Source organism: Cucurbita pepo, chromosome 17 (assembly GCF_057944985.1).
Source record: "Cucurbita pepo subsp. pepo isolate OVF chromosome 17, ASM5794498v1, whole genome shotgun sequence".
Taxonomy (NCBI): domain Eukaryota; kingdom Viridiplantae; phylum Streptophyta; class Magnoliopsida; order Cucurbitales; family Cucurbitaceae; genus Cucurbita; species Cucurbita pepo.
Window position 1 is genome coordinate 2,478,879 of NC_141814.1, and position 12,048 is coordinate 2,490,926.

The window sequence follows — 12,048 nt, forward strand, 5'->3', positions numbered from 1 at the left end:
AAGAAAAATAAGATTTGGACTACGATCAAATATCCAAATATCAAAAGGCAAGAACATTTGTTTGGGATTCGAATCCTTTACTCAACTTAAATGTTAAAAATTTGGTTGAGCTAGATTTTTTTTTTAATTTTTAATTTGGGTTGGCTTAAATTTGTGGAAAAACAAAAATTCAAGTAGGTTCGCGGGTTAACATTTTGACTCGACCAACCTGAAAATATGGTTATAACCCAACTCCACTTCTAAGATTATTACGAAAATTAAAAATATTTGACGTTTGTAATTGAAGTTAATAAGTACATCCTATCTGGAGAATATTTGATATTTGAATTTTATAAGATTTTAGTTATTAGTGAAATATATTTCATAAATAAATATAATTATTTTAAAAAATATAATAAAAAAAATAATCGAGGATCCAACTTAACCCAACCTAATTATAAACTTTATTTGCATGGCTCCAATTACGACTCAATTAATCCAAAATTTTAGATTGATCTACAAAATTCAATAACCCAACCTAATCCAATTCATCCCGTACCTTAAAACATTAAATAGAAAATAAATAAATAAATAAATGAGGAAAAAAAAAACACTGTTTGGATTACCAACAAAATGTTTCCACTTGGACGAACCAGTAATTCATTCTCGCGCGCTTTTCAATCAGATGAAGGAAAATGGAAGAGAAAACAAAGCTCAAACCAAATTCCATGGTTTATTTTGAAATCCAGATCCCAATGATTTCTTCCTCAATTTTTCCTTCCCCTGTTTCCAAGTTTCAACGATCATTCATTCCTTTTCTTCTTGCGTAATCAATCCCCCACTAAGGTAATTTTCTCACTTCACACCGATTTTCTTCGACGAACATTCTCTTTTCAGATTGTTTTTGTTTCCCGTTTTCGGTAATATCTTTCCGTTTTCAGGATCCAATTTGTCCCAAACGTGTTCATTCTCCCGCCCTAAGATCATATACCACTTCTGCTATTTTGTAATTACGTATTTCATCCGTTCGTTCATTCTCTTTTGGTTTCTTTTTCTGTGTTGAATCCAATCGGAAGCAAATTTCGTGTTTGGTTTGGAATCATACTGTCTGATCATTTCTATTTTGTTATGTTAATGTTCATCTTCTCGAACGAACTGTAACAGGGGCTGCTCTGTGTTGTTTATGAATTTATAACTTTCCATTATGGACAATTACGGTTCTTCGCCATCGTATCCATACCACAATCCATATGCATACCCTTGTTCAGCTCCCCGTCAATACCCACCTGCTTCTCAATATCCACCTTCTCAATATCTACATCCTCATTATGCACATCCAAGTTTCGATCCATATGGTCGTCCTCTTTACCCTTACCCCTATAGTCCTTCACATGTCGCTCCATATGCGTATCCCCCACACCCATCCCATTCTGGGTTAATAGAGTATATTCAACATCCACCTTCGTATTCTGGTCTTGTATCTTACCCTTATCCTTACCCTGATGCCTCATCGCCTAATAGTGGTGCTAGGCCATCCATTCATTATCATAGCAATTTCCAACATGGTACATCCCCATATCGGTATCAAGAATCTATTGCATACCCTTCACCAGAAACTCAATACCGACCACCCCCTTCACGAGTAAATAGCTTCTCTAGTCACTACAGGATTGATAACACTGATTCAGGCTCTTCTGCTCACCTGCCTATTGATGACCTTTTGTGCAATGTACATTTGTCTGATCATCAACCAACTGCCCCTGCTTCACCTCCTGCACCTGCTGCTGCACCTGTACCTGCACAACCTTCAGCTTCGTTATTGGCGAATTCTCCTCAAAGTATGAGATATGATCGGCGCGATCGATTTTATGGCTTTCCCAATTCATCCTTTTCTAGTTTCGATGTGGGGAATTCAGATCAATTGACTGCATCCAAGCAACCTTTGTTTTCCCATTCAAGCTCATTTGGTGGGTCTCAACATAATCAGAACTTGCAGATTGTTCCATTGCACAGTAAAACATCATTGAAAGTTTTGCTGTTACATGGAAACTTAGAAATATGGATTAACGAGGCCAGAAATCTTCCAAATATGGACATGTTTCACAAAACCTTGGGGGATATGTTTGCTAAATTACCTGGCAAAATTGAAGGACGCGTGAGTCATAAGATCACTAGTGACCCTTATGTATCGATATCTGTAGCAAATGCAATAATTGGGAGGACTTTTGTTATAAGCAACAATGAAAACCCTGTATGGAGGCAACATTTCTATGTTCCCGTTGCACATTATGTTGCTGAAGTACTTTTTTTCGTTAAAGACAGTGATGTTGTTGGTTCACAGCTAATAGGAACTGTAGCAATTCCTGCAGAACAAATATATTCAGGGTCTATAGTTGAGGGAACCTTCCCAATCCTAAATAATGGGAAGCCATGTAAACCTGGAGCTGCACTGAACTTTTCTATTCAATATACCCCAATGGAGAGGCTCAGTGCTTATCATCATGGAGTGGGAGCTGGTCCTGATTATCAGGGAGTTCCTGATACATATTTCCCCCTCAGAAAGGGTGGAGCTGTTACTCTTTATCAAGATGCTCATGTTCCAGACGGTCACCTTCCAAATTTGATGCTTGATAACGGTATGTACTATGTACATGGGAAATGTTGGCATGACATCTTTGATTCCGTACGTCAGGCTCGCAGGTTAATTTACATAACTGGGTGGTCAGTGTGGCACAAAGTGAAACTAGTTCGAGATACTGGCTATGGGACAGAGTGTACCCTTGGAGATCTCCTGAGGTCCAAGTCCCAGGAGGGAGTGAGAGTTCTGCTTCTTGTTTGGGACGATCCCACTTCTAGGAGCATTTTGGGTTATAAAACCGTAAGTTTTGCTCCCTGCTCTGTATTCCTTTTATATCTCCTGCTTATCATAGTTGCCTTTTCCAAACATCCTTTAAATTAGAAGCTGTCCACACTAGATGTTCATATTCTACGATCGTTTCAGTTCAACTGTTAGAATATGCATGTAATTACAAGCTACCTTTATTGGATCACAGAAGTATAAGATAGAGCTAAGAGTTTTCGATTTGTAATCAAGGTTTTCAGTTTACATTGAAGTGGTTTTGAAGAATCTATTGTCATACTCTGCTGAGAACACATGTTAATTCTTGCAGGATGGTTTCATGCAAACCCATGATGAGGAAACTCGCAGGTTTTTCAAACACTCCTCCGTTCAAGTGATACTTTGTCCTCGCATGGCTGGAAAACGACATAGTTGGGTTAAGCAAAAGGTTATCCTTCTTCTTCTTCCTTTCTTTTTTTTTTTTTTTTTTTTTTTTTTTTTTTTTTTTTTTTTGAAGTTTGGGGTAAGAAATGAGATTACTTCAATGACCAGATGGCTAAAAGTTTAGTCTTAACTAATCACTTCTATCTCCTGTCAGATTTTTGTTGTACTTCAACATGATTATGCCAAGAAAATTGGCAAATCAAACCTGTACAAACCTCCTAATCCCACTAACCAACTAACTGCTGCTGATTGACCTTGTAACCCCTTTTGGAGTTAGTTTGTGTAATTGGAGGCCTTACAACATCATTAAGGAACCATACGATCTTGATTGCAATATAAAGAGAATAATCCTCTACTACATAAAGAAGTTTGTATCAGTATCATGGCTGGATTGTTGAAGCGGTCAAATGAGAAGTCTTTTTCTGGGCAATAAATAACAATTTGAAAGACCTAATCGGTTCAGCTTCCCTGATTATTTTATTTTTTTAATCCATCTTTTCCTTTGATGACTTAAATAAATATCAACAGAAGAAAGATTTTTTATTGTGCTAGAAACAGTGATATGTTTAGTCTAATGAATAGTTGACAATCTTCTATTTTGAAAATTACTTTTACACTTGTTTTCATCTTCGGGTATTAGAATCTTCACATCATTTTATTCTTGTACTGCCTTATTGGACGCTATAGGTTTGAGCATTCTGGTTTCAGCTATCTTGTGACCATTGTTGTACTTGTACTTGCTATCAAACTCATTCTTTAACTATTAGATTGTATGTATTTTTCATGTCCATTTGTATTTTAATTTTGAGAATTAAGCTCATAAATCTATTTAATTATTAAAAAAAAAAAAAAAAAATCTTGAACTCGTCCTTATGATCAGTATATTTCGTTTGGAATGTCTTTGTTAATTTATATCGTCTTTGATGTAACCGCGAACAGCAACGCCAGGGGGAGTAAAGAAAGCCACTCTTTTGGATAAATTAGGAAACTCCTCAATTCATTATCATATTGGGGACTTTGGAGGATGTTCAATTGTCTCTTCTCTCTTTTCTGATTGGTGTGGAAATATTTCCTTTCGCTAATTCTTGCTCATCTTTCTCAATAATCAGGAAGTTGGAACTATTTATACCCACCATCAGAAAACGGTTATTGTGGATGCTGATGGTGGAAATAATAGAAGAAAAATCATAGCTTTTGTTGGAGGACTTGATTTATGCGACGGCCGGTATGATACTCCATCACATCCCATATTTCGGACACTTCAAACAGTACACAAGGATGATTACCACAATCCTACATACACGGTAATCTGTTTACTATGTCTCACTTGTCTGCTACGCTCATATTCTGTGGAAATATGATGCAGGAGGAAAAGGTTAATATGTGCCAAAAATTTGAATACCCTAAGTACATGCGCCCTGTTTTGCTGACCCAAGTATTTTCTTAAGGGCATGTTAGTTTCATCTTCTTCTAGATTGTTTTTCTTTTGCGTTTTCATTCAACGAAGAAACAAGGCTTTCATTAGATTGTAGTACATGAGATGAAAACACCAAAAAGGAGAAAAACTTGAACAAATCAAAAGGCTACCGTAAACATGAAATTGGCATCCGTTAATGAACTTAATTACAAAAGAATCTAGAATAAAAGAATGTCCCTAAAAATGAAGAGAAGCACTGGACTCAACTAATATTATGGCAGTAGGGCAAGCTGCCAATTTTTGCCTTCTAGATTCTTGGGAAAATTAAAGGGAATCTCTAGGGATCTCAAAAGCCAAGATACAGACATAAGTTTTGCATGAAAAAGGAACCCGAAGAATTGAGGCTCCAAATCCTTTGGAAAATTGTGCTGTACTGTCTGTTAGAACTACTACAACTATATGGCACTGAATTGTAATAGTATAAAGGGTGAGAAAGTATCTTCATCGGTTATTGTCATTGGATTTCCTCCTAAACAATGTAAGAAGATCAATCCCATATCTAGAATTGAAACAGAGTACATGAATTGAAAGCGAATTGTAGAGCTATTGAAGATGAATGCAGCAGGAAAATCGTTTAGAGGATTGATTTCTCCTAAGTTGTTCTTGTCTGTTTTTCTAGTTGGTCAAACCAGTCAATCTTGCACTAGGATATAAGAATCGTAGATCAATTTTTCATGTATTAATTTTCAGTGAGTTACTTGTCTTTTAAGAAAGACTTGTTAAATCCAGTTATTGGTAACAATAAATCTAAATAAATCCTTAATTAGTAGGTAATAGTAAATTCGAATTAATCCCTAGATCAGAAAATTTAAATAAATCCCTAGAGAATCTTTGATACTAGATAACAATAAGGGATTATACAAATATCTTCTAACTGAAGTTAATACTACAACAGAGACTTCTTTTTAGGAAGGATCTACTGGAGAGGGTGGTATGCACGATATAAATTGGGAGAAAACTACCTACCTCAACTCTTTGGAGGTCTAGGCATTGGCAATTTTCAGCTTAGGAAGTTAGCTCTTTTGACTAAATGGATTTGAAGATTTTTGAATGAGGGAGATGCTCTTTGGCGCAATATCTTTGTTTTGGTAAATGCTACCATTGGCAGAGCTTGTATATGGCCAGGATAGATTCTCCGAGGTTCTTATAAAGCTCCTTGGCGCTTCGTTTGTTACACCGTTGAGCTGGTTGCTAGCTATGTTCACAGGTGCCTTGGAAATGACCTTTACACATTTTTTTTGGAAGGATTCTTGGTTGAACTACGGGATTATTGCAGAGGCTTTTCCAAGACTTTTGCGTTAACTACTCAACCTAAGATTAGGGTTGTACAAGCTTGGAACACTTCAAATGCTGCGTGGGATTTGAGTCTTCATCACCATCCTAATGATTTGAAGGTGATTGAATGGTCTAATCTTTTCCAAATTCTTAACCTCATAATTATTTGGCGAGAAAATGACTCTTGGAGTTGGTCTCCTGATTCTTCCAACTCCTTTACGTTTAAATCTGTAATGAATAATCAAGTTCCTGCTACCGTTCCTCGTTCAATCCTTTACTCGGCGATTTGGAAAGAAGTTTATCCCTAGAAAATAAAATTTTTTTGTGGGAGCTTAGTCATGGAGGAATTAATTTGTCCGATCGACTACAAAGGAGAATGTCTCATTTCACCCTCTCTCCTTGTTGTGTGATGTGTGTTTTTCTAGCTCAGAACACCCTTGCCTTCGTTTTTGTTACTAGTCTTTTGCCTCTCATAATTGGGTATTCATGCTAGATGCTTTTGGTTGGTCTTTGGTTTTTCCGAACAACATTCTTGATATTTTGGATTCACTGTTTCTGGTCCACCCTTCCCATGGTGTGAAAAGTACTTTATGGTTAGCTATGAATAGTCTGCTTTTGGTATCTTTTGTGTGAAAGGAATGGAAGCATTTTCAGGGAGTTTTTCTTAATATTTGATTTTGGATCGGATGTTGTTTCATACTTTGTATTGGTGTAAGCATAAACACCCTTTTAATGATTCTAGTCTCTCTATTTTTCCCTTAGATTTCCAATTGAAAAACCCTTTTGTAATTCTCCTCTTGGTGATGAGAGTATTTTTTTAACTATTCGTTTATAAATAAATGAATAATATGATGTGTTGTCTTACTCCATGCATCTTCAGTATCTGAAAATATCTATAGATTGAACATATGAAATCAATAATCAGTTAGACAAAAGAGCTGACTAAAAGCTGTAATACCTTTCTAAATTGATTTTAGGAGTGAAAAATCAATATATTATTGAATCTAGGATTGTTAAAATTTGAATTGGTTTTATGAAGTAACAAAATCTTTCAGTTGAACAGGGTAGTGCTGTTGGTTGTCCAAGAGAACCGTGGCATGATCTGCACAGCAAAATTGATGGTCCAGCAGCATACGATGTTTTGACGAATTTTGAGGAGAGATGGAGGAGGGCTTCAAAACCTCATGGGATAAAGAAGTTGAAATCATATGATGACGCTTTGCTGCGGATTGAAAGAATTCCCGACATAATTGGAATTTCGGAATCTTACTGCACTAATGAAAATGACCCTGAATCATGGCATGTCCAGGTAAGGTTTTAATCCCTTCTTGGATATGTGGAACTCTACCTAGGTGATAAAAGGTTCGGCAATTGAAACTAACGGTGTACAAAACTTCTTAATGATTTCTCTATGTTCCTTATGGCAATTTTTCTTGATGAGTTATCTAATACTGCAGATTTTTCGCTCAATTGATTCAAGTTCTGTTAAAGATTTTCCAAAGGAACCAAAAGATGCCCCCAGCAAGGTGAAGGACATTTATGCTTGCTATACTTTTATCAAGTCTAATGATAGGTTGAATTTAGTCTAAATTAAATTTAAAAAATGAACCTCAACTTTGCCCTTTGTTTCAAAAATACCTCGCTACTTTCAAAAGTTGTCATGGTACTCTTAACTTTTCATGAACGTTTAAAAACTATCCTTGAAGTAGAAAATCTGTTAGAACGGTGGATGAAAAGTTGATGTGATTAACATAATTCTTTCGGTCTTAATCTAGATGAACTTTTCAATCACTGTTGCATCATTCCAAGTCACCACCATGTTGACTTCTTGACTAATATTTTATTAAATTTCTACTCCAAAGGTATCATATGTTTATGAAAAGTTAAAGAGTAATATTGTAAGTTATGAAAGAATAGAGATATTTTTTAAATAAAGGTTAAGAGTATTTTTTATAATTTATCTTTAAATTTAAATATAAAATTGACGTGTATTTATTTTGTATTTGCGTCTGTGTAACATGCTTATTGCCTGATATTACTCGCAGAACCTTGTATGTGGAAAGAATGTGCTGATTGACATGAGTATACACACAGCATATGTGAAAGCCATCCGAGCTGCCCAACATTACATTTATATAGAGAACCAATATTTTATTGGGTCATCCTTCAATTGGAACTCAAACAAAGATTTAGGTAAAGCCCATAAAAATTATTATTAAAATAAAAAATAAAAAAAGCTCACATGAAATACAGCATTAAAATCTCATTCCTATGATATTAAACTGTAGTCTGTTATTCTGCAAGTTCTTAAAATTCAGCATCTTCTTTATTTAGATTGCTTAATAAGTTGGGTATATGGATTATACTATTTAAAGCAAAAAAATACTGAAACATCACTACCCATAAGTTTTCTTTTTAAAGTTGACTAAGCGTTCAGTTTGTGTGACTAGAAGAGAAAATGAGAAAAAATTATGGGAGCACCAGCATGTATCTGATAATATGTGACAATAGGGTCATTTAGAAAGCGTGTTAAGGCTTCGGGACTATAAATCTATGGCTGGCTATCAAGCACCAACTTTTTTGCTTTGCTTGAAGGAGTTAACTATGTCATGCAGTTCATTGACCTGACATGCACGTTTCTGATGTTTATAGGTGCCAACAATTTGATCCCAATGGAAATTGCACTAAAGATTGCTGATAAAATCAGAGCAAATGAGAGGTTTGCTGCATATATTCTCATTCCCATGTGGCCGGAGGGCGTTCCAACTGCTGCTGCCACTCAGAGGATATTATTTTGGCAGGTAAACTCACTAGTAGCTTAGGATGAATTCCATAATTTTTCATTATTAAATTTAATGGCATGATACTATATGAATTACTGTTTGCATATATTGGCTCTCAGTAAATATTGTATGACCCCATGATGATTTCAAGAGAGTTCTGAAGTGGAGTAAATATATGAATTACTGTTTGCATATATTGGCTCTCAGTGAGTAAGCATGCTTCCTTTAAATAAGGATTCTTCGGATCTAACAATTTAAATGGGGATACCTACGGGGGGGAGTTAACTCCCTGCAGGCAACCTGATCCCATCTTGGGCCCCGCTAAACTTGATAGGAATTCTCGCATCCCATGTCCACTTTGCCTCATAATTGAAATGCCAACAAATGTTCTGATCTATGACAATTACACTTCTGATTTACTTCATCTTTTCTTGCGTTGCTCAGCAAAAAACGATGCAAATGATGTATGAAGTCATCTATAAGGCTTTGATGGAGGTTGGTCTTGAGGATGCATTCTCTCCTCAAGACTATTTGAACTTCTTCTGCCTGGGAAATCGTGAGGCTACGGAGGGAAATGATTCTTTGTGTTCTGAAAGTCCTAATGCAGAAAACACCCCTCAGGTAACCTATATCCTTAAATCAGTACTTGATTTTAGTCTTATGTATTTTTTTACTTTTAGTTTGGGTTTTGAGTTGTTATTTTAGGCCTTGTTTGATGACCATTTGGTTTTTTAATTTTCAAAAACCAAAAACCAAATAGTTATCCAACTAGACCTTAATTCTTGTTTTTGTTGGAAAGTTTGTGCTCTTTTAATGGAAGTTACCTGTAACTTCTGCTATAAATTTCCATTTATCATCGAAAAATTTACTTTCCCTTTGTATATATATAAATATGTTGATAATTTTACAACATTGCGGAACAGTCTTCCTATGTTAAGTTCTTGACAAATAGCTGTATATTGTAGGGAGAGAACTTGTAGGAAAAGAAGGAGAGATATGATGGAAACAACCTTGCATATCAGTCATCCATAATTTTACATCAAAATAAAGGAAGAGCCCATAAATTATTTTGAGAGTTTCCATGCAAAGAGCAAGTAATAGAAGAAAAAGTACCAGTAACTTGTCGCTCTGCGTGTTTTTTTATTAAAATCAGAAATGATTGAATGAACTGACTGCAGGCACTTAGTCGGAAAAGCAGAAGGTTTATGGTATACGTTCACTCCAAAGGCATGATAGTTGACGACGAGTTTGTGATTTTGGGATCTGCTAACATCAACCAGAGGTCCATGGAAGGAACTAGAGACACTGAGATTGCTATGGGAGCCTATCAACCTCACTATACGTGGGCAAGGAAAGTTTCACGTCCTCGTGGACAGGTGAGTTTTAACTTTAAAATGTCCTAATCTGGAATTTCTTGAAATAATGCTAGTAACTGTAAGCTTTTGGACTGTACAAACGGTTGGGAGTCCCATATTGACTAATTTAGGGAATGATCATGAGTTTATAACTAAGGAATAAATCTCCATTGGTATGAGGCCTTTTGGAGAAGCCTAAAAACAAAGCCACGAGAGTTTATGCTCAAAGTGGACAATATGATATCATTGTGGAGAGTCGTTATTCCTAACACAAACTAGAGTCAGTCCATAAAGAGTCCAAATTAAAATTGCTCAAATACCCTGAGGAAGACATTTTTTTTTATGAATTTACAAAACATATGCTTGAAACAGGAGAGTTCCACATCTTGTTTTGCAATCGTGTTCAGATACATGTTCATTTTGTGGGAAGAATTTGTTGAGAATTGATTACATGTTCATTTACATAGAACAGCATTTCTGAATTATTCTGGGATCTGAATGTCCTGATCTGTAGATCTATGGATATCGGATGTCGTTGTGGGCGGAGCATACAGGAACTATGGAAGACTGTTTCAACCAACCAGAGAGCCTGGAATGCGTGAAAAAACTTAGAACAATTGGAGAATCAAACTGGAAGCAATTTGCTGGAGAAGATGTAACAGAGATGAGAGGACATCTTCTGAAGTACCCTGTTGAAGTTGATAGAAGAGGGAGAGTAAGATCTCTTCCTGGACATGAAAACTTCCCAGACGTAGGAGGAAAAATAGTTGGTTCATTTCTTGGCATTCATGAGAACCTCACTATCTAAATATAGCCTCTGGTTGCATTCCAATACAACCACTAATGAGCCGGGAAGCTGTCTTTACAGGTTACAGTAATGGAAGATTTTGATAGGTACTTATAAAGGAAAAATAATGGAGCAACACCCATCGTTTCCTCCCTTTTTTGGTAATGGCGTGTAACCCCAATACATGGGTATTTTTTTTTTTTTTTTTTTTTTTTTTATTCATTTAATTATGTTAATAACATCTATTTTTTTGGAAGTATAGTTTTTCTTTTTTGTTAATGATTTATGAATTATAATCGTTCGTAGAACTGTAAAATTTGAATCCTTCCACTAATACAGTGATGAAATGCATCTATAGATCGTCCACGTGTATCATGCTCGATTGGAAGGATTGTACACTAATCGAGAGTTTAACATGTAAATTGACATACTTATAAAAGTTTAGGATTTAAATTTATACTATTATTAGGTCAAGATTTTTACTCAAAAATAATTTATAATCATAGAAATTATTTTTGAACTACAATTAAAATGTATGTTCTATTATTGATATTATTTAAGGGTTGACATGAAAATCAAAGTCAGATTTAGGTTGGACTGAAAAAGAATTAAAAAAAAAAAAAAGTTGGTGGTGAGAATTATTTGGACATAGAGGATGAGAATGGAATTCACTGTTGTTCCCAAAAATGATGTAATGAATAAGAATAATTCTTAATTTTAGTGTAATACACATCATTCCATGTTCATTTCTAGGTGAGAATAAATTATTCATATCTCTTACTTTTCATTCTTTTTGACGTTTATTAGTAATTACATAAAAGGGATCTTTGTTAGGTACGGTGAAAAAAAAATATTGTTCAAATTATCGCAAGATGTTGCATTAAAAATATTCATTTGTTCTTTCCTGTTACAAATTTTAGGCGGATAATTATCTAGAGTTATTGTGTTTCTTTAATTTATTTTAAGATTTTTATTTACTTTGAGATTACCCGTATTAGCTAATTATGGTCATAAAGTATGAAAGTTACAACTATTAGAATGTCTCGTGTAACATCAATGATTTTCATTTTGAGGCTATATGATTTTCATTTTGAAGCTATATAAAGTCA

The 12,048-nt window shown here is 35.1% G+C and overlaps 1 protein-coding gene across 2 annotated transcripts; it reads left to right on the forward strand.

The window, feature by feature from the left end:
* The first annotated feature begins 638 nt into the window (after nt 1-638).
* Nucleotides 639-11,146, forward strand: LOC111778323 (phospholipase D gamma 1). 2 transcript variants are annotated; one of them, XM_023658073.2, is made up of 11 exons: nt 639-825; nt 921-2,857; nt 3,150-3,266; nt 4,372-4,566; nt 7,078-7,323; nt 7,472-7,540; nt 8,060-8,207; nt 8,667-8,815; nt 9,242-9,418; nt 9,976-10,173; nt 10,667-11,146. In XM_023658073.2, exons 2-11 carry the CDS (start codon nt 1,184-1,186, stop codon nt 10,958-10,960), a joined length of 3,267 nt encoding a protein of 1,088 aa, XP_023513841.2. In that variant the 5' UTR covers nt 639-825; nt 921-1,183; the 3' UTR covers nt 10,961-11,146. The 2 variants fall into 2 exon arrangements, with proteins under 2 accessions (XP_023513841.2, XP_086975409.1); XM_087119283.1 differs by having other exon boundaries at nt 1,144-2,857.
* Nucleotides 11,147-12,048: the final 902 nt, after the last annotated feature.

What these genes read in the sequence shown, in the direction of transcription:
- LOC111778323 (XM_023658073.2), top strand. Translation starts at nt 1,184, where the DNA reads ATGGACAATTACGGTTCTTCGCCATCGTATCCATACCACAATCCATAT. An exon ending in GAACTCAAACAAAGATTTAG is followed by an intron (nt 8,208 to 8,666) that starts GTAAAGCCCATA and finishes TGATGTTTATAG; the next exon opens with GTGCCAACAATTTGATCCCA. An exon ending in TTTCACGTCCTCGTGGACAG is followed by an intron (nt 10,174 to 10,666) that starts GTGAGTTTTAAC and finishes CCTGATCTGTAG; the next exon opens with ATCTATGGATATCGGATGTC.